This window comes from Synchiropus splendidus, chromosome 2 (assembly GCF_027744825.2).
Source record: "Synchiropus splendidus isolate RoL2022-P1 chromosome 2, RoL_Sspl_1.0, whole genome shotgun sequence".
In the NCBI taxonomy this organism is placed as follows: Eukaryota; Metazoa; Chordata; class Actinopteri; order Syngnathiformes; family Callionymidae; genus Synchiropus; species Synchiropus splendidus.
Genome location: NC_071335.1, coordinates 21,233,110 through 21,253,609, shown reverse-complemented (window position 1 = coordinate 21,253,609; position 20,500 = coordinate 21,233,110). Strand labels below are relative to the sequence as shown.

Sequence of the window (20,500 nt, the reverse complement as noted above, 5' to 3'; positions counted from 1 at the left end):
GCCTCTTTCATTGCGCTTTATTCTGTCCTTTTCCGGACTGAAATTGCAACATTGTCTCTTTATCTCTGCACAGTCGACGCCATCCCTCCCGAGTTGCAGGAGCAGGATGTCTACTCACACACACACACACACACACACACACACACACACACACACACACACACACACACACACACACACACACGTCTCCCTCGTGACTAAAGAAGACAAGAGACAGTGAAGTTGAAGGGAGTATTTATTAGAGAAGGATGGATATAAAGGTACTGTGTGGAGGGATTCTATTCTCTGAGCAAACCACAACTACTCAACCCTCGTCGTCTATATTTATAAGCTACACAACTTTCAAGTTCATCATGGTTAGTGATGCAATCATTAAATAAAATCCATAAAAAAAAGGCAATACAGTAGGACCATAAGTGTGCTTCAGGGACAACAGAACATGACTCGGCCAGATCATCGGCAACAAGGATATTACTGAAACAAAGCACAGGTTCATAGTCCAATAAAAAACAAATTGAAGCGGCGTGAAGACGACGGACTGGAGGGCAGTGTATAACTTGAGGGTTCAAAATTCATTCATTTGAAATGCCATTTAGGATCATGTTTCAAAACGTCAGCGGTAAAATGAACTAAAACACTATGAGCAAAAGAACAGATGGCCGGACACAGAGTTAATATTTGACCCCATGCTGTGCGGCTGGCTGAGGGCCAACAGGGGAAAAACAATCTCTTTGAAGTGGCTAAATTGGGATGACTTTGAACATCGCATCAATCCTCAACTCATAGCTATTGACTCAAGTTTGCCTTTCAATGCGGTGGAGACGTTTTCCCGTTGAAAAGAATATTCTGGTGAAGACTGAACTAAGAAACGATACACGCGCCTCAGTGCGTAAGAGCGATCCATTCCAAGCCTTTAAATGTGTGTACAAGCAGCCAGTCAGTAGCACGTTAATGATAAAGCTAGAATATCAACTGCCACGGGTATTTTTTTTCAAATGCTACTCTCTCCGCTCATAAGATACTTTTTTTTTTTTCCTTTTTTATTTTGCATGTTTTGTCACAGTTTGGCTCTCATACAATAAGCTACAATAAGATCGATAAATAGAGTTTGTTTGTGAGTTGCGAGACCCACAGTCCCCACAGGAGTGTGGCAGTTGACAAGTACGAGTCCTCCTGAGGTATCAACAAGTACACAAGGGGCAAACACTTGGGTTAACACAACGTAAAAAGGTACTTTTTTTTCAACTTGCCACCATCATGTTGTTGTCGTCTTTTTTTCTTCTTTTCTCATGGGTTTATTTAGAAGGAGTCCATGGCCTTGAATTCACTGAGGGCCTGGACAGGGGAGATGTGTTTCTTCTGGGATCCCCGCCGGACACGGGTCTGACACTCTTCTGGCTTCTCCCGCTTTACCAGCGGCTTCTTCTCAGGAGCCTTCATCCGCCAGGACACCACGGGAGAGTTAACTGCTGCAGTTCCGTACACCTTCTGGTACTTGGTGGAGGCCACGTAAGAGGCTTTGACAGTCAGCACCACGGCGTTCATGAGGTTCTTGGCGGCCTGGATGAGAGAGGTGGCGCTGTCCAGCTGCGAGAAGCGCCGACGAGGAACGAAAAGAGCCGTTAAAGTCATCAAATGCTACCAGTGATGATTCACTTCAAAAGGAGTCGAACGAGTCCTATCTGCTGTGATGTGAGGCCACTGCCACGGAAAGAGACTCCTCTCGCCGTGGCCTCCTATTTGAGCGGTTCTTAATTAGCAGGAGCGCTAGTGGTGCCTCTCTTTGTTTTGTTTGGCTGACATTTAAGGGCCAGCAGCCAGTGGGCATCGAGCCTCCTGCAGAGACGAGTCAACTTCTTGGACTTAATGAGAATTAACTCCAACTGGCCAGAATGAAAAGGTTAAAAACTCAGCAGGGTTTGCATATAGCATGCGAGTCAAAGGGCGAGAAATTCCTGAGAAATGATGAAGAGACGAGTCAAGAGAAAACACGAAGCAACGTGAAAGACATGTTCCGTTTGAAAGGTGAGCGCAGAACGCTACACCTCCGCCAGGCTCCCTCCTCTATGGCAACAGTTTCACCGCTCTCAATGAGATTATCTGTCATTATCTTCCTCAGACTCCAGTCTTCTTCCTAGCTTGACCTTTGAATGGTCCGCACAACAGATAATGTGTCCTGTTGAAGCTCCCGCTCCGCTGCCATCACAACAGTTTCTCAACTTCCTGTTTTCTCCTCTGGATGTTTCACTTCAACCGTGTCGACAGCTCTTCCGCCTTCTTTTTCTTGCAGCTCTATCTATATTAAATGTCCCAAACTCTACTATGTTGAAGGAGTAGAGCAACAAGCAACATGTGAGCTTTAGAGTTGAAAGCCAGCTCCAATAGGTGGGCAGCAAAGTGGCCACACAAATATGCCACACAAAATCGGTTCAAGAGTAGACTGATCTGAACGCAGATTCGACGTCCAAACCTTAACTTTTGTTCTGCCGCAGCCGTTGAGCTTAAGCTACGATTTAAAAAATATATATATTTGAACTTTGGTCTCAGCGTTCTGGAGAGCATGATAACACCACTTCCAGTCCTGTCACTACTACACTGCGCTGTTGTTGAGCCATCTCAGGATAATATTGAACATCAACTGGACGGCAGTGTTACAACGTCTGGGGAAAACTAGAAGGATGCTTTGGGCATTCAGACGAAACAGGCTCTGTTTTAGCTTTTGAAGAACATACTATAAAGACTGGCATTGGTGCTGACGGCTTATTTTCAGAACTTTTTTAAAGAGTGAATGCTTCCAGCCAAATTCCTCTGGGGAACCGTCTTGTCTTCACGATAAAATCTGCTGTGAGCTACATTCAATGAAACAAAGGAGGCAGCCTTGCCCATCACCGTCAGACACAGGTTGTTCTCGGGGAGATGGAGAGCAGCCGTGTCTCATTTTGTGCCACCAGACTTACCCCAGAGACGATGAGCTCTCCGCCCAGATTCTGAACTTCAGCTTTGACTTTGCTGCAGATGTTGAGTTGGTGACAGTAGAGCGCGATTCTCTGCAAGTAGGCCAGGAGATCTTGTTTGCAGGCGGAATCGGGGCACTGGATTGGAGAAAAGGCTGGTGAGTATTCTGCATCCCATCATTACTCCTCAACATGTACTTGAGTTGGTGATTGATTTACATGAACCAAGCTACGTCGGCTTTTCTAAAGTCCATGTTCATGTTGTTTTGAGGTACAGAGTGTAGCCAACAGCAGCAAGATTATAGCTCTTGGGGATGTCAACGCTTAAAACTCCGATTTGGATGTTTTGGAGCAGCAAACATGAGATGCTAAACAGTACATCAACAACATGGCATTCAAAGTATTCTACCATCCATGACTCAATTGCATCACACTTCAATAGAAATGTTTTTATTCCACGTGTCTTTCACCTAAAACCCTTTTTAATCTCTGTAGTTGCAACTTTTCTGAAACACTCAAGCATTATTTTGAATGCTTTGCAATCCAAAAGGCTGGTGTAGTACTGTAATAAAGCCGGTCAGATAAAATGACATGCACTTTTCCTATCAATATTCCTTCTTACAGCTCCATCCACTCATCCAAGTGCAGGCAACAAGTAAGAAAAGAGGAACAAGATGATGGCTATGATTGCTGTTGGCTCTTTCTCCGCAGAGAAGAGCCACTATCGGTGGTGCTTTGCAGCAGTGTCATTTCCTAGATTTCCACTTTAGGCTGTTCACCCAGTGTGGTATAGATCAGACTCAGGACCAGATGAAGAGATGAGGTCTTGAAAGTCCATTCAGTCCTTTAAACACTTGAACCCACACCAAAGAAATGGCAGAAGTTTGACTGTTTGGACACATCACGTGCATTTCCAAGTAAAACTATGTTCAGAACGCCCTTGTTTTATATGTGCTTGGAGACCCGATCTGTCCCCGTAACCTTCGTTCCACTTCAACAACTCAACCCCACATTCAGCGCGGTAAATGGACCAACCTGGAACATGAGGACAGCCTCCTCAGATCACCTGCTATAACATCCTTCGCCCCTATTATTCCACTTGGAAGACTTCCAGGTGTCAACCATGGCCCACTAAACCCCTGTGGGTTAAGAACACCAGAGCAGCTACTTAAACACCGCGAGCATCACGTTGTGGAGACACCTTTCTTCTCGGCATTAATATTAAACGATCCTAACTAGGACATTGGGCAGACCTGCGTGGAGAAATGCACAGCTCATTTCCTTGTCTTGTGAGCTCAGGCAGAGGAGGGTGGCGTCGGGCTCTGATAAGAAGACATGCCTTTTTGGTCTCTCCTGCTCATATCCGCTCCAAAGAAAGGCCCTACATACAAAGGGCCCCTGAGTGTCTAACACACCAGCTGTTAACAAAAATGATTCAATGAAAAGCAAAAACACAACATTTGTCTTTGTTAAGTCCACAGCTCTTCACGACCACCAGGGAATTTGTCCTCTCTATGGAGGCAGATTATTGCTGGAAACAGTGGATCTAGTCAGGGCATTTTCTCTGGTGAAACTGTGGCATCCTCCTCAGTTGCTACTGTCTACTCCGTTGCATCAGAATGGCCTCCAAACTGACGTGTATCGCTGCAGGCAAAGCCAAGCAACTCACTGCCATTCAAGATGTGTGAAGGTGTTCCAATCCAAGAGCTTCCCAACGTTTCTAACCAGGGTCAATGTGTGCGTTCAGTCATAATAATAATGAGGAAAAAAGAAACCGCTCAACGCTTCACTCATGATACGGCTTCACGCTTCCCCACTCCAGTCTTGCCGCTTTGGTGACAACCAAACGTATGTTAAGATGTAGACCAGAGAAACTAGCACTTGGGAAAGCGATTTCCCAAGAGGACAGATCAATGTCTTGATCGGTGCTCCTCACACGCCATCTTCCCTTCATCGATGAACACGACCCCAAGGAACAGGAGCCACTCCGCTGGGGTGAAGGACTCACCAACAACCCTCATTAGAATCTTCAGTGTACGGACCAAGAATCAAGGGCGCGCCTGTAATATATATATATATATATATATATATATATATATATATATATATATATATATATATATATATATATATATATATATATATATATATATATATATATATATATATATATATATATATATTTCTGCTCACAAGGTACCAGAAGTGATTTGTTGTTTTTATTTCAGCACTTTATTTTGCGATTAAGAATGAAGAGGAATTAAGACTTTTGCTTTTTGCTCACTTATTGCACGGTGGTTGATGGATCCATTTAATTTATTTTGTTGTGTGAAAGAAAGAGCAACGGGTCCAGTTCAGTGGTCAGCATTATTGGTGCTCAGAAATGCTTTCTTCCTGTTTTATGATTAGACAGATTTGATTTATTTTGCAATTATTTGGGGATTATTGAAGAACAAAGCAACATTCCTGATGCTCAAAACTAGAGGTATACGCTCATGTTTGAGGCGGTGTCTGTTCAAGTTTGTAATTTTTTATTTTTTTTATAAAACATAAAATAACTTGATACTTTCATACTAATATAATTTATCTTTTTTTTTGTATATGTATGGTGTGGTATATATTTTTCCTGTGCCACAAAAATATGATAAATGTAACTGAAAATCTCACAGAAATGTATTATTATTATTATTATTATTATTATTATTATATGGTTGTTATGGTGTCAATATGATGGTATGAAGGAGACCGATGCTTTATCCTGAGACCCATCTATGATATCAATATAACCTAACATTCAACAACAAATTCACCAGCTTATTTCTGACTCTTATACTACTCATCTTGACCTTCGCACCCACTCTCGATATTTGCAAGATCCTATTTGGCTCAGTGCAGAATGAAGGCTATTTTACTATTTTTTACTATTTTTTATTAAACTGCGCGAGGAGTGGAGACTGAGGTATTAAAATTGCTCTGCAAGTGAAAAGCCATCAAAAAAATTGTGAGGACAATAAAATCTAACTTTCTGACGTTTCATTTCTAGCTTTGTTCCATTTTCTGTTTGATCAGATTTCGCTGTATTATAGATGGTCCAAAGACAGTCATTTGACAGACAAGAGGCCAGTTTGGAGCAAAGAAAAGTTGTGACAGATGAAACCTGTTACATGATGTTACACTATATTCCCTGTCACTGACAGAGCACACGCTGCAGCAACATAAAGGGAGTCCCATTTGACCAGTGCTTAAGATTCTAAAATAATAGCTGACTTGTTTGCTTCATACTTCACCAACAAACCCATATTGCACGCGTTGGTATGTTACACTTGCTTGGGAGTGACCGAACATCCCAACAACTCACCCTCGCGGAGTCCTGTTTGGGAAGCAGCTGGCGATTCTCCGGCCACATCGTGGGGCCCAAGTCAAGCAACTCAGAGCAATGTTCTCTCACTCTGGGTGCCAAACTGTGGCCCCCTAAATGACGAAGCAAAACCCCCACCTGCTGTTTCCACTTGTGCTTCACACATACTCATCAATTGTGCTAATACGGTGTCACTGGAACAAGGCCTGCGACTTAGGGGACCAGATGGAAATGGCAAGAGCAGCATTCAATTATAACATGAGGCAGGAATGGCACTTGGCATTTGGTGCCACCTCAGCCTCACTGACTGGATGCTGGATACTCACCGAGTGATGCAATGGCATGATTCAGTTTCTGTGTGGCTGTGAAGACTCATTACTGAGGCTCATTTTCATTGAAAGTCAAAGCTCTCAAAGCCACTGGATCAGATTTAAAAGTCATGCTGCGCAGTTTGTTTTTTTCCCGCACTCGTAGATGGGAAGCTTATTAATGAATCAATCCGTGCTTAAAAAGGTTATTCAAAAATGTCTCAATCTCATAAACTACCGTGAAGTTAAGACGCTCTATGGTGACACACACACACCACACAACTGAGGAGGACGTTTGCCTGACGGAAGCCCACACAAGCACTGGGGGGTGGTCACTTCATCCATTGAAGTAGATAGGAAAATAGATCTTGTACATACATGAGCCGCACCAGTCTATAAGCCACAGGTGCAGTGGTGCTGTCTGCGCTGTGGACAAGGCCAGTGGTTAAAAACGCTTCTCAAAATTTGTTTTGAAAAACGGGGTCCAGCATCGAGAGTGAGGAAATAGTGGAAACATGCCAAGACAGCGGCCAAAACAGGACTCGCTTGTGTTCACGTTGAACTTTTACGCTGAACGCACTTTGTCTCGAGACATCTTTCGTTCGCATTAAAGCCCTCAAAATGCGCTGTTTTCGCCCAAAGTTCCGACATCACTGCCGGTGTCAGAGGCTGCTTCTCAATTCCAGACCTCCAGGAGATTGACTCTGTTGATCTGTGGACACACGGGTGAAAACAGCAGATTTCGAGTGCTTCAAGGGTAAATAAAAAGCCTCTCATTTATCGATTTCATTGCCTCTGATTTAGTCTGATTTCAGCCTGTAAAAATCCATATATTAGCCGAGCTGTTGTATAAGCCACAGGGCTCAGACCGCGAGAAAAAAGTAGCGGCTTATAGTCCGGAAATTACGCTACTTTATATTTTAAAAAAGGAAATGTTTCACACATTTGAGAGTTTGGTTGAAGCTCGAGTTTTGCATGCTCGCCCCGATGTTGTAGTTGAGACCACCATACTAGAGCCCAAGTCCAATACCTAGACCAAAGAGGGCTGAAACCAAGACTGAAACTAAACTGATTCCAGAATACAGAATCTACTGGTCATACAGAAACACACATTTATTTCTTACTGCAAAAGAAATCGTGGCGATTTTTTCTCCTCGGCTTGGTTTGGTGGGCTCAACTCGAACGCTAGCTTGCGCTATGATCTCCACTCATAGAAGCACACTGCACTCAAATATTTAGTGGCTACAGTTGCCACATTAATACATACTGTATATAAAAAAAATGATACTCTTAGAGTCAATTTGGACTTTTTTGGAAGAACTTAAGAGTTGCTTATTTCCAAAAATGTATGTTTATACGTATGTTGTTTGGATATTACTTTTGTCTGTTATTTACAAGAAAGAAATTGTTGACAGTCCTCAACATTGTCGGCATCAAAATCAACAGATAACAGAGAATGTGTTCAAAACTGAATAACAAAATAAATAAACCATCGTATCATTAAATTATTATTAACACACAGTAGAATGCCAGGGGGGGTTTAAAAAACGTTTTTTTCACCACTGCATCTCACAGCAGCACAGCTTTAAAAGAGAGATCCACATGTTATTAATCACCTGATGGCATTATTCAAAAAAATATATATATGAATTGAGAGAAATAAAACACTCGCAAGTGCGAGTGCAACATCAAATTTCCCCACAGTACTTCACCGTGTTAGCAAAAACTAAAAATAATGTTTTCACAAAGAACTGTATGTAGAGTATGTCTTGTTCTCAAGAGACCTGATAGATAGATTCATAACAGTCCTGCCGCTGTGTATCAACTCATCTCATCGAAAGAAGAAGGCTCAGTTCATGGAACATGGCAGTCAGGTAGACGAGACCCTAATGATATCTGTAATAATTGTCATGACTGCGAGCAAATGATGCAAACAGCCCAACAAGTGGTGATGATAAATCAGGGCGGCGTGCGCGGTACTTTATTGGCCGTGCTCATTAGAGACAAATAAAATGAGGAAGGGATCATTATCTATTACCTGGAGAGCCCAGCGCATCCTGAGATACTTCACTCGCCACACACCACTCTGCACGGAGGTGATGGATTCGATGCTGAAGACGGTCTCTCTGTCTATTTTAGAGAGGCACTCATCTGGTAATGGATGCGATACCTTCATTGGAATCAAATTCTACTGGAGTCACAAGTTGCCGTCTTCAGTTGCGTGTTGCACTATTGGAGGAGGAAATTAGGAGGCGACACAACCCTCCACTTGAGCCACAACCTTTCCAATGACTGCTTACTTGACATGGATTGATAGCGAAGTTGAGGACAAAGTCTGAAATGGCAGAGTTGGTGACACAGTGGGATTTAAAGCTACCTGATCTGCAACGGCACGAGCCAATTTGTCCATCCTGGAACCGGCCTCTGCAATCTTCTTTGCTGCATTGATCACATCTGAGGAGTTCTTCAGGGGGCCTTTCCCTCTGGGTAAATAGGAAAAAAAACAAGACAGGAAAAGAGAGAAGTGAGGACATGTGGGTGGATACAACACGTTTGGGGACATGCAGAGAATCTCTTCAAAGCATGATCACATTGCTCCGCCAAAAAATATCTTAGAGATAAGTTCCAGCTGCATTGCAGGGTTTTTTTTTTCTTTCTTAAAAAGCAAAATTCAACCAAGCTATAGACAACAGAAAATAATGTGCTTTCTCCGGACACAAATATGTAATTACAACCTTGTTTCCATGCACAACGACAGATGACATTGTTGTGCAGACTAGTGTGATGTTCGGTTGTCGTAACTGAGCTTGTTTACACTGAAACCACAGTCGACCGATTGTTCCTCTCATGATGGCACGTGTGAGGATCTCAGTGCAAGTGCAACACTGCGCTGAAGTTGCATTCACTTAGAAATAGTTGACTTCAACTGAACCGTAGACAATATAAGATGATTTGTCGGTGCATATTCTTGCTGTTACAATTGGCACATGAAATGAATGCACAATGTATTTTTAAAGGCTTGTTGACAGCCACACCTTCCCAAAAAGATGCATTTGCAGGTCTCTTTTCATGTAACTTCAGAATGTTTTACCTGAATGAAATGTAAAATAAACCGAAAAGCAAACTTTCAATTGCTTTTTTAAGATACATACACAAAAAATGCTGTATAATGAAGTGACAGAAAGACTGAAAAATAACCTGCATAATGGTATGTATGAGCATCATGGCAGATGGAGAATAAGCTTGAAAATGACTGGTTCTGATGGATCTAGATTTCTTTTAATAAAATGTCTGTCGAAGCTGCAGTGGAAATGGTTTTGATGGTATCTTTTCTCCGGGAACGTGCAATAGGAAATTACCACTGGATGGTGGGCTCACCACACAAAAGTTGCATTTTTGGCATCGAATACGCGCCGTCAAATCAGGGATGTAGTTTCGGCCTGTTTTCTCACTACAAGCGACTCTGTCAATAGCAGAGGTCGGGAACCTTCTTGACTGAGAGAGCCAAAACACCCACATAACTTAACATGTACTTCCATGGGAGCTGCATATATTTTTATGCTGAAAACCACGAAAAGAAACACCAACAATAATATTTTTTTCTAACAATAACTTCATTTAGAACCAAGCTTTAACAATGTTAGTGGAACTAAAATGAACGTACCGTGCATGAACCAGGTGGCCAATATATTATAGCCATTTCTGTCTATCGATTGAAACCTGCGATCACTCTTAACAATAAACTCGGTGACAGCGACTTGAACGGTTCCCATGATGCTTGGCAGTCCAGTCAACCAATCGCATTGGCCGATCGCGACAATATGGCTCCGCCTCCAGAGCAGTCAGCTGAACAGCTTGGTGCTCCGAGAACAGAGCATTGAGTTCTTTAATGAGAATAACAATTGCGGTGGTTTCAAAGGTCTCATGTGAAGAGGCTCAGTCTTGTTTGCCTGTAAAATCCACTTTACAGTGAGCAACTACTGCGACCGGCTGCCTTGGCGTCTGGAACATCTTGTGAACTGTTGAAGTCACCGTAACTTATTTTATTGTTGCGCGTGACGTCTCCTCACAAGCTACCCTGATAACCACATGTTATTGAACAGCGGCGATTGTTGTGTGATGTTGACTGGAACTAGAAAAAACTGTGCTCAGTTGGCACTGTGCTGTCAAAAGAGCCACATGACGGGTTCCTGACCATTGTGTCTCCATTACCTTGCATTTAGCTGCTGGTTAAATTGGTGTGAAATAACGTTTAGGTGGATGAAAAATACACGTTAAAAACACAAAGTGAACCTGCGCTTGCCATCTCACCTGGTGAAGTCTGTCATCTCCATCATGATCATGCACATCTGCTTGGCCAGAACAATGATGTCGTTTCCATTGTCGTCCCACTTGGCCACCTCAGCATCCAGCTTGCACTTCTCTTGTCTGAAACTCTCCACCTGCTCGGCAATCTTGGCCTTCTCTTCCTGTGGAAGTTGAGCCATGATAGCCTGCAGACGAAAAACACAAATATAGGACACACAAGTATTAGAGAAAGGTGGTGGTGGGGTGGTGGGGACGGACTGTTAATTGGATTAAATTAAGTGGAATGCGTTTGAAAAATGGCTTGGAATTAGGGAAACGCCAGAGGAGAGAATTGGGTGAAGACGGGAGATATGGTTATGAGGGAAATGAGGGAAAGGGTGAATAAGAATAGGGATTAGTGAAATATAAAGCGTAAAAGGACAAAAGTAGTTGGAAGAAAGTTGAACTGACATTTGTTCCTTTTTTTTTTTTTAATCCACATTTAAATACTTCAACGCTAAGCCCGGTCTGTGACAATCCGTGCCCTTCTAAAATGCTTCCAAATAAAGTTTAAAACTTTTCATTTAAGGACCGGACCTTTTCAAACCTCTTGACATCTTATACTCATAAAGAGCAAATCCATTTTCATTTTTTTTTTTTTTTTCTCACTGTCTATTGAAATACATTTGCTCTCTTAGCACACTCAGAGGGCAGGTCCAAAAAGGCATAAATTGTGTGGCAAGGTCACAGGCACAGTAAAGGAGCCTGTATTATTTGGGAGATAGATGTATAATTACCTCACTCCTTAGACGAGAGAATGAATAATGCATTTGTTCAACATTCTGTCAGAGAGGTGGGACAGAGAGTGAAGTAACCTGGTTTTCATTAGGTCGATTATATTGACTTTCAGGGGCAGAGAGAGAGAGAGAGAGGACGTTAAAAAAAAAAAAAAAAAAGGAAAGTCAGAGTTGTTTTTGTTTTTTGCACCTCATCCGCTATTGACTGTCCAGGAAGAATAGCTTCTCTCTTAATGAAATAATCACCACGTCCCCATTTTTCATCATCTTCATTGCTGCTCTCACAGCTAAGCTGTGTGTGTGTGTGTGTGTGTGTGTGTGTGTGTGGGAGTGGGCTGAGCTCAGTGAGAAAATGCGTCACTTCGCTAATGTCCCCAAGTAGACGAGTCGGCGGGAAAAGAAAAAAAAAGAATAAAAAAAAAAAAGAAAAACGTCTTGCTCATCTGACACTATTCCAAGAAAACAGTGTGAACGCGCAACATAAATTCAGACAGCAACCATTGTGCCCATGAGCTCAGGCTTAGTCAACGCCCTTTGAAAGAAGCGCTTTGGTCTCCGCTTGAAAATGGCGACGGCAGACAATAAAGGATCGCTAGCCTCAAGACTGTTTAACAATTACTGTGCTGATGCCTGGAGTCACAAGTGAGGAAGCAAATCATTCCCTCAATATACCAAAACAACACTCAGCTCAGGAGCAAACTAGTGTGAGACATGCACTTGACCGATGTTTTAGAACAGACCTGGGCCTGGGGGCCAATGTGTGGCTCCTCTACTGTGGCCCTCTTGAGGTCAGACAGAAAATAGCTCTGTATCATGTGCATTGTCCTATATATGTCCTGTCAATGTGTTTATTTTATTATTTATATGGAGAAAACATCAAGACTCTTTGTCGATTATTTCTTTAAGTGGCCCCTGTTTGAGAACGGTAAAAGTCATCGGCATGATACAGATAAACCTTAACAGTTGCTGACAAAACCTACTACTGTACACAGAGCATATCATGATGTGGCATATTCATCATTCATTTACGGTTCAAATATGAGTAAAAGTGCTCTTCTCTCCGCAATAAATTGCTTTATAAATCTATAAACAGTAGGAGAACCAGACGGCGAGGGGGCTTTGGCTTATTCCGCAAAGCTCTCGAAGACTGCAAGTCACTGAACACAAACCCAACCTGCAGCACATTTGTAAACACAAGGGGCAATTGGGATGTCAGGGGAGCAGGAGAGCACTCATTGAAACTCCACTTCCCCCTTTGCGCTCTAGAATTCACTTATCCCCAAATCCCCTTCCCTACTCTTCTGATAACAACAAGGAGCGGGCCTTGGGAGCTTAACATAGTGGCAAATCCGACCGGGGGAGTTTTGTGCCAATACACTCTGCAACCGTGCTCCGTCTCCAGGGATTAAAGCGCTTTCCGGGTTTCTTCACCGAGCGCGGCATCTTGAAATAACTTTAATTTCTTTCATTTGAAATAAACTGCCCAAACACTCCAAGTTCAATTTTATGGATGACCTATCAACATTGTTATCCAATCACTGCGGTAAAAGGTGGAGAGTGCGTGCGCATGTGCGCGCAGGGGGCGTTGGCGTGGGCTCTAATAGAAAGGGACACCGCAGACAGTGCGATACCCCTGCCTTCTCATTATGCGCTGTTTCTTAAATAACTTATCTGCAGGTGCAAATATAATAGAAGTGACAAGCAGAGCACGGCACGAGGCTCCGCACTGCTGAGAATGCTTTCAGGAAATAAAGTCCACAGACAAGATTAGATTTCTTTCTGCACGCAACAAAACCGAGACAGTGAGGATGTAAAGGGAGATATAAGCCATGTAAATGATACTCAGACAGGCAGAGAGGCGGGGGAGATGAGGGCTATAAACCTCCGTGTGCACATGCCAGCTTCTATGGAGGAAATGGATCGCACCTCCTCATGTCTGGGTGAATACAAACCCTGTGCACCAATTGGCACTTGGCATAACCACAAGAGGACAGGGAGGTTCATTCGGGCTGCAGCTGACTGGGCAGATCACCAGAGGGTTTCAGCAAATACATCTTTCATGGAAACCACAGTTGGTTGACTTCCGTTAATCTTGGGGAGGAAAGTAAGCTTGTATTTGACAGATAGAGTAGATAGAATTCAGTCTATATTAGCATGTTTGCTTTACGTGCTGCTGTTGCCTCAGACTATTCCAAATGTATGCAGAGTGGATTTAGAATGTTCACATGAATGTGAGGACCTGCAGGCTTCACAGGCCAACCAGACACACAGTTAAAACACCATCTGTCACAACGGCAGGCGCTGGTCTATACTGCACCTGCTCCACCCAAACACAGACCAGATTCACCTGCATGTACACTAGCTCCTCAGCACGAGACAATAAGAGTAGTTGCTTCGCTCACACTGTTCATTCAGAACATTCAGGTATGTAGTTTTAGGTGGGAAGTTTAACTGAGTATTTTCAGATCTCATGGCTTTACAACTTTACGTTGCCCTTCCCACCCACCAGTCCATGAGGTACAGGCCAATTCTGCTTTTTCATGTCATAACATTGTGTGCAAAGTGGTCGACACGATCTTTGAATCACAGGCTGATGGTGTGGGTGAAATGCTAGCACACAAGCAATAAGAAGAGCTTTAGCATTAAGCCTCACTGTTCCTATAGCAACGTCTGTGCGCGTGAATAACAGAGAAATGTTCAAGTTAAGCACGGGTTTATCCGACTGAGGTCAAGACGCATTTTAAATGAGCTTCGCTGGGAAAACTCGCCACCATATCAAGTGTGAATTACAATCACAAATGGTGAATCACAGTGCACGCATCCTTTCATGTCACACACAAAGTGCCCTTATTCATGGCCTTGTTCATCATGACAATGACAAGCTGGAACAAGGGGACCTGCTGGGATGCAAACTGTTTCCATGAAAAACTGCCCACATGCAGGGGATTGAGCGGCGGAGAAAACAAGTTCTAGTTTTGTGCTGTGAAACTCTTTTGTGTGGAAGCTCTTGAATGCTCAGATGGCCGTGGCTTTCAAAGCCACAGGAACCTCCGTGGGAGAAGAGACGTGTGGCTCAGAGTTCTTCCTACTCCGGACACCTGCAGGTCTCCGGGCTACTTGTTTATTTGACAAGGAAAATATTGGGCTGAATTAAAATGTAGTCATTACTGACATATAACAAGCCAATATGAGCCAATATCACGCTGCTCATGACACAGTATGTACACAGTATGATCAGTGAGGATTTTGATATTCATTTACTGTTGATATCATCGTCCTCCAGGTCAGTGATTGTGAGTCTTCCATGAAAGTGGCTCAAACCTTAATCCATTTACAAAGTATTGGGAGTGAAAAGCAAACATGTGCACATGAAAGCATACATAATTCATGCTGGTGAAGCACTAGACTGAGCATTGTCCGGCTTTCCTATTGAGAAGTTGTGTACAATTGTACAGCGTCAAGCACCTCAGAACATGAGGCAGTTCTCAGAGTGAGACGCAAGTATGGCAGCCTTGACATGACTTCAAAAACATTTCACTTTCTTCACTGCAAGTTTGCCAAATCACAGCTCTCACTGGGGAAACTAATGCCAAATTTCCCATTTGCATTTTTGCAAACACAGTGATGTCTGTTTACTCCTATTATTCACCTTACTGTGTGGACGCTATTACGTCCCGCTCAGTGAACACATTCTCACACCCAAGGCGTCGACGTGTATCAACTATCTTCAACTGACGTTTGCCACCTACTGTATGTTGATACTGAATTCAGCCTTCAGTGTTGCGTCAGGCTTTCAGTCGAGGCACAGGTTCCGCCTTCTGCGTCATATACTGACTCCATAGGTCGTGTGTCACATAAAACTTTGGCAGCTAGAGCCCCATTATGTCTATATATTATGATGTGTCACTTGGTATATGGAGTGCTTCAAATGACTCAAGCATATATCAACACAGTGATACAGATATTTTGCCAAGGTTTAACATCCTGCATGGCAAAGGCAGGTGGGTACTTTTATACAAGCAGTGAAAAGCCTACCCTGGCGCTCTGTCCAGCTATCAGCTGGTCATCTTCAGTCTGGACGCTGGTCCTGCTGCGGGTATCGTAGTCCTCCTGCTCAAAGTCGGAGTCGTCTTCAAGCTCTTCTGGCGTCTATTAAAACAGGAAGACATGAGTCAGAGAGGAAAGACACAATTGCACTTTTTTTTTCAAGCTGTAAAGGTCATTTTTCTTCACTCATAACGCTCTTTCTGAATGCTGTCATTCCCTGAAGATTCAAAACACACCACACAGCAGAAGATCTCAATCTGCAGCACTGTCTTGTCAAGATCAAATAAAATATTCCATTATAGAAAAAAAAACAAAAAAACTGCCAATTATAAGTGTTATTTTTTCAGATCCACAGTATTTCAGAATCTGTGTTGCTTGCTTTCACCATTTGCGGTTAATGCAGTCACCTCACATGGCTCATCAACCCTGACATCAAAACATAACATAATTATGCAATCTGTTTGAAGTGGCACACATTATACTTGGTGGGATCTGACTTCAAAAAAAACAAAAAAAAAAAACGAGAAACGGAGCCAGACATAACTTATACTGAAAGACACACAGGCGGGAAGAATTTGAAATGAGAAGTTGGGCGACGACACCACACTGATGTGTGAAGTAATGTGTACGATACGTAGCAAAACATTACAGATTTAAAATGAATGAAAGGTGATCTTAACCAAGTATGAACTCACTCTGTTCCTGTCATGTGCATGTGACTCACATGGGTGAAAACGTGGGGTTGTGGTGTTCTTGTTGGAGGTGTTTGAACTGAGCGGACATAATGCTGTATAAGGCAGAGTGCAGATAATATCCACACTGATCATTGAAGTAACCTGTTGACATTAGATCCTGGTTGAGGTCAAGAATATGTCTATATAATTATGTGTGGGAGACAATTCTCCTTTATCGTGACTGGTCTGAGGTGGAAAACGCAACGCGGAAGTAATGCAAAATCACCATGTGTTTCATGACTTGCGACAAAGGCTCAACTAAAAGTACGATGTAGTACTTTCAGAACATGAAAAGTGCATGAAGGGTTTCCATGTTTTCTTCTAAAGAAAACAATCTCCCAGCATTTTTGCTTTTTAAGGAATGTACAATCCACTTTTTCACAGGAATGTGTGTATTTGAAATAGATTTTTCCTTTTCATGAACGTAAAAAATTAGAAGCAAATATTAGAGCTCGTGAAAAATACCCATGTTTATGGTGGAGTTGCAGAACTGGAAGCAAGAATCTCTGGAGTTATCTGCAAAAAGTAATTGAACTTGGATGGGATTATGAAGCCAGCTGGTTGCCGGCAGTTCAAAGCTGCCTGTTTTACATTATTTACCAACATAAAATTATTTCCATAATTAGATTATTCCAGAGCTTCACTGAGAAACCATCCAGCTTGCATAATGTAAGAAAAATCAATTAAAAATAGGAAGTGGGAGAAGGCCAGTTTGGGTGAGAAATGCAGATACACGAACATCAGAGCGTGTTGAGCACCGGCTTGCGTCATGTTTCCCCGCGACATTTTAATAAGGAAATGATGGCAACATTTTTTTTCCATTATCCATCCCAAAATACATGCAACAGTCGTATTAATACCTTTAAATTCAACAAAATGATTTGTTGACAATTTGCATACCCGTATCATGAGGACAGCTTTCCTGATGTCACGGACGCCATCGTAGACCAGGCGCGAGGCATCGATGAACTCATTCTCCTCAAAGGCCTGAGGAGGGTTTGTACTCAGGGCTTCGATGGCCACTTCCACCTGTTCGGCAAATCTGGGCATGACTGAGGAGAGACGGAAGGATATTTACAAATGCATTTTTTAAAGAACCTTTTTCTCTCTTGAACTGTAAAAAATCATTTGCAAATATGCTGTACAGAAAACGCTAATGTTCCGGCAGGCAGAAAGTGAAGGCCCATGTTAGCAGAAGCAGGACATAATGCATGACGTTGAATGAGAAAAAAAAAAAAGGAAACAGAAGAGACATGCATTTCACACACCGCAAGGAAGTGCTAACCAATTTTTCCGGTTTGCATTAAAGGTGTATCCATTCGATTTGATACAAAGTATATTTTAAACAAAAAAGGCACTACACAAAGTCACCCTTTTTTTTTCTTTTCATTTTTAATTCACTTTAATCCACTTACTACAGAACCGTAAAATAGGCTTTTGGGAAACGCTGGGAAAGGCGTTTAAAATAGAAATATTTAAATGTTCTCTGAGCTCTTAATGAGGAAAGTTGCTGATGGTAAGGGGCAATTTCACTCATTGGGGTTGAAAAATGATGAAGGGAATTAAATGTGACCATGTAGGAATGGATTTCATTCAGGCTCTGGGCTGAGGCATAAATTAGAGGCCATGAAAAAACTGCTTATGAAGTGCGTCGCTTGGACTTTTTTTCCACACCTTTTGAGATTTGTGAAACAAATAAGGTGGAAGTGTCTTGGACATGGCAGATGAGTCCTTAAGCAAGGCACCAGAATCCATATCATGAGTGGGCAGAATACTGCACACCGTCTACTGAGAAAGATCCCCATCGCTCAAGTGAAAAAAAATAAATATATATATATATATATATATATATATATATATATATATATATATATATATATATATATATATATATATATATATATATATATATATATATATATATATATACACACACATACACAGTGGTTTTTGAACAAATCGGAATTCGAACAAAAATTTCTCGATTTTTTGCTCCAGACTTCGAACTAAAACCCAGAACTTGAACGCCCCCAAAATAAGCGGGAAAAATCATAAGGTGCGCGGGCCGATCAGCTGACCTACAACGCGCTTTGTTCTTGTGTATAACGCAGCCTCTGTATGCAGACGTGTCCCGTTAGCTACATTTACTGACTGTTTTTTCTTCATATTGAGGTGTAAAACCTTTCCTGTCTCCACACTGGACCGTGGTAGAGTGTCACAGGGGAGGTGCTGGAGCGCTCACTCCAGGGTTTGATGTCCTGTTGTGGGCTGGAGCTGGGACAGGGATGAGGCCAGTCTGGGACAGAGCGTGACTTGGTTTATGACTTTGTCACAGCCAAACTGCACAGAAGCGCACATTCAGAGCTGGACACGCACCGGGCACCTCTTCACTTCTGGAGAGACCTCACTCACTCGGCAACCCCTCCCACATGCAGCGGCCACACACATAGAGGAACAGTACACACACACACATATATATATATATATATATATATATATATATATATTCTAGTGATGTTCCATTATATGCACATGACACATAACAGAATATACATCATACAGCTGACCAAAAATTGTGTTCATTTTGCACTCCTTGCTTCAATGATTTCTTTTAATATGTTTCCTAGCGCACAAGGAGTTGCTGGAGAATATAACTCTCTTGGAAGAGCAGGGAGATGGGAAAGAGAGAGAGGCTATAACCACTCTCCCATTAGGCCATTGATTTCCCCCTCTCAAGGACACGCTTCAATCCTGGGCCCATGTGTAGACTGTCAGGATTCTATGGCTCAGCTTTAAACAGAAGAGTTGTGTGCTATGGCTGCCAATATTTTCCCCAGCAATAAATCTGATCACACTCACTACAGAAAAGGGGAAGGGCAAATTAAGACCATTTCAAAAGGGTGGGTACTTTGTTCATAACCTTGCTTTGGGGGGAGTGTTTTAGGAATCATAATACAAAATTATTCACAGAATGGTGAATAGAAACCAGAATATTGGTTCTCTATAGTGAAGGAGTTAAGCGTTTCACTTCAGTACTGTTAAATAAAAAGACATTTCTGTAAATGATTCATGAGCTCAAGAGCAGACATTGTGATGTCAAGATGTGTGGATAAACTTTGAAAGCAAAGCTGAATGACAGGATTGATAAACTGGGCTGAAGCATGGCCCTGCGTTCTCAAGTGTTCACCCAGTATCTATGAGGCGCAGACCCCTTTAACACCTCTCACGACCACAGGTTCCAGTCTGAAAATACAACAAGAGCGCGGAGACACGTCAGCCAGAGGCACACCACTGCTCGATGGTTTGGAAAACAGCCACGTCTTGGATATCGCGTGGAAACATGCCAGGTCGATTACGCAGCCTCACGAAGCTGTGACGGCTCCTTTTTGGTAAAACTTGATAGAAATGCGTCACCGTTGGATACACATCTGTTGAACCACCGAGATCAGAGAGCAGGGTCAGCGCTGAGGGCGCGTTTCTTCAGTCAGCTGCCATTTGCAGGAATCAAGAGCGGGTATTATGGATGACCCAAAAGGCCTCTGCTAGCCACGGCATGTTGGTCAAGAACACGTCGTGCCTCCCATGACCTTGTCCCCATCAGGATATGGACTCGCCTTCAAAACGACACGCTTTTCCAAAAGAAAAAAAAACAAAAACTGTTAAACATTATTTTTTTGTTGGCGTCTTCATTATTTTGAAAATGTCATGATGTTTTCGGACACATTAACGTTGACTCGTAATTCGGTCCAGATATAATTACGAATGCTGGACGCGAGAGGGTCAGATCAATCACTCGAACCGATAGCGAGCGCGATTGCGCTGCGGCTCTGAATCAATAGTAGGGGATGGGGTTCAAACAATCTCCATGCAGCGTGAGGGAATTTCACCGGCGTAAAATATGCTATCTGTACTTAATGTGTAGCCGGATCTAGAATCACTCCACTTTCAAAGCCGTGCCCTTACGGACCGAGTCGCCGCAAACCGTATTAATGAATTCTACTGGAATCTCTGCTTA

General features: G+C 42.6%; 1 protein-coding gene across 1 annotated transcript in view; it reads right to left on the bottom strand.

Annotated features, from left to right (window-relative positions):
- Positions 1-218: 218 nt before the first annotated feature.
- The window catches only part of ctnna2 (catenin (cadherin-associated protein), alpha 2), a 121,662-nt gene continuing 101,380 nt past the window's right edge, over positions 219-20,500 (bottom strand). The window contains exons 13-18 of the mRNA XM_053855010.1: positions 17,386-17,537; positions 15,740-15,853; positions 10,932-11,113; positions 8,998-9,103; positions 2,958-3,092; positions 219-1,587 (exon numbers count right to left, since the gene is read on the bottom strand). Of these exons, the coding sequence (XP_053710985.1) occupies positions 1,300-1,587; positions 2,958-3,092; positions 8,998-9,103; positions 10,932-11,113; positions 15,740-15,853; positions 17,386-17,537 (977 nt within the window). The 3' untranslated portion in view covers positions 219-1,299. The remainder of the gene's footprint in view (positions 1,588-2,957; positions 3,093-8,997; positions 9,104-10,931; positions 11,114-15,739; positions 15,854-17,385; positions 17,538-20,500) is intronic.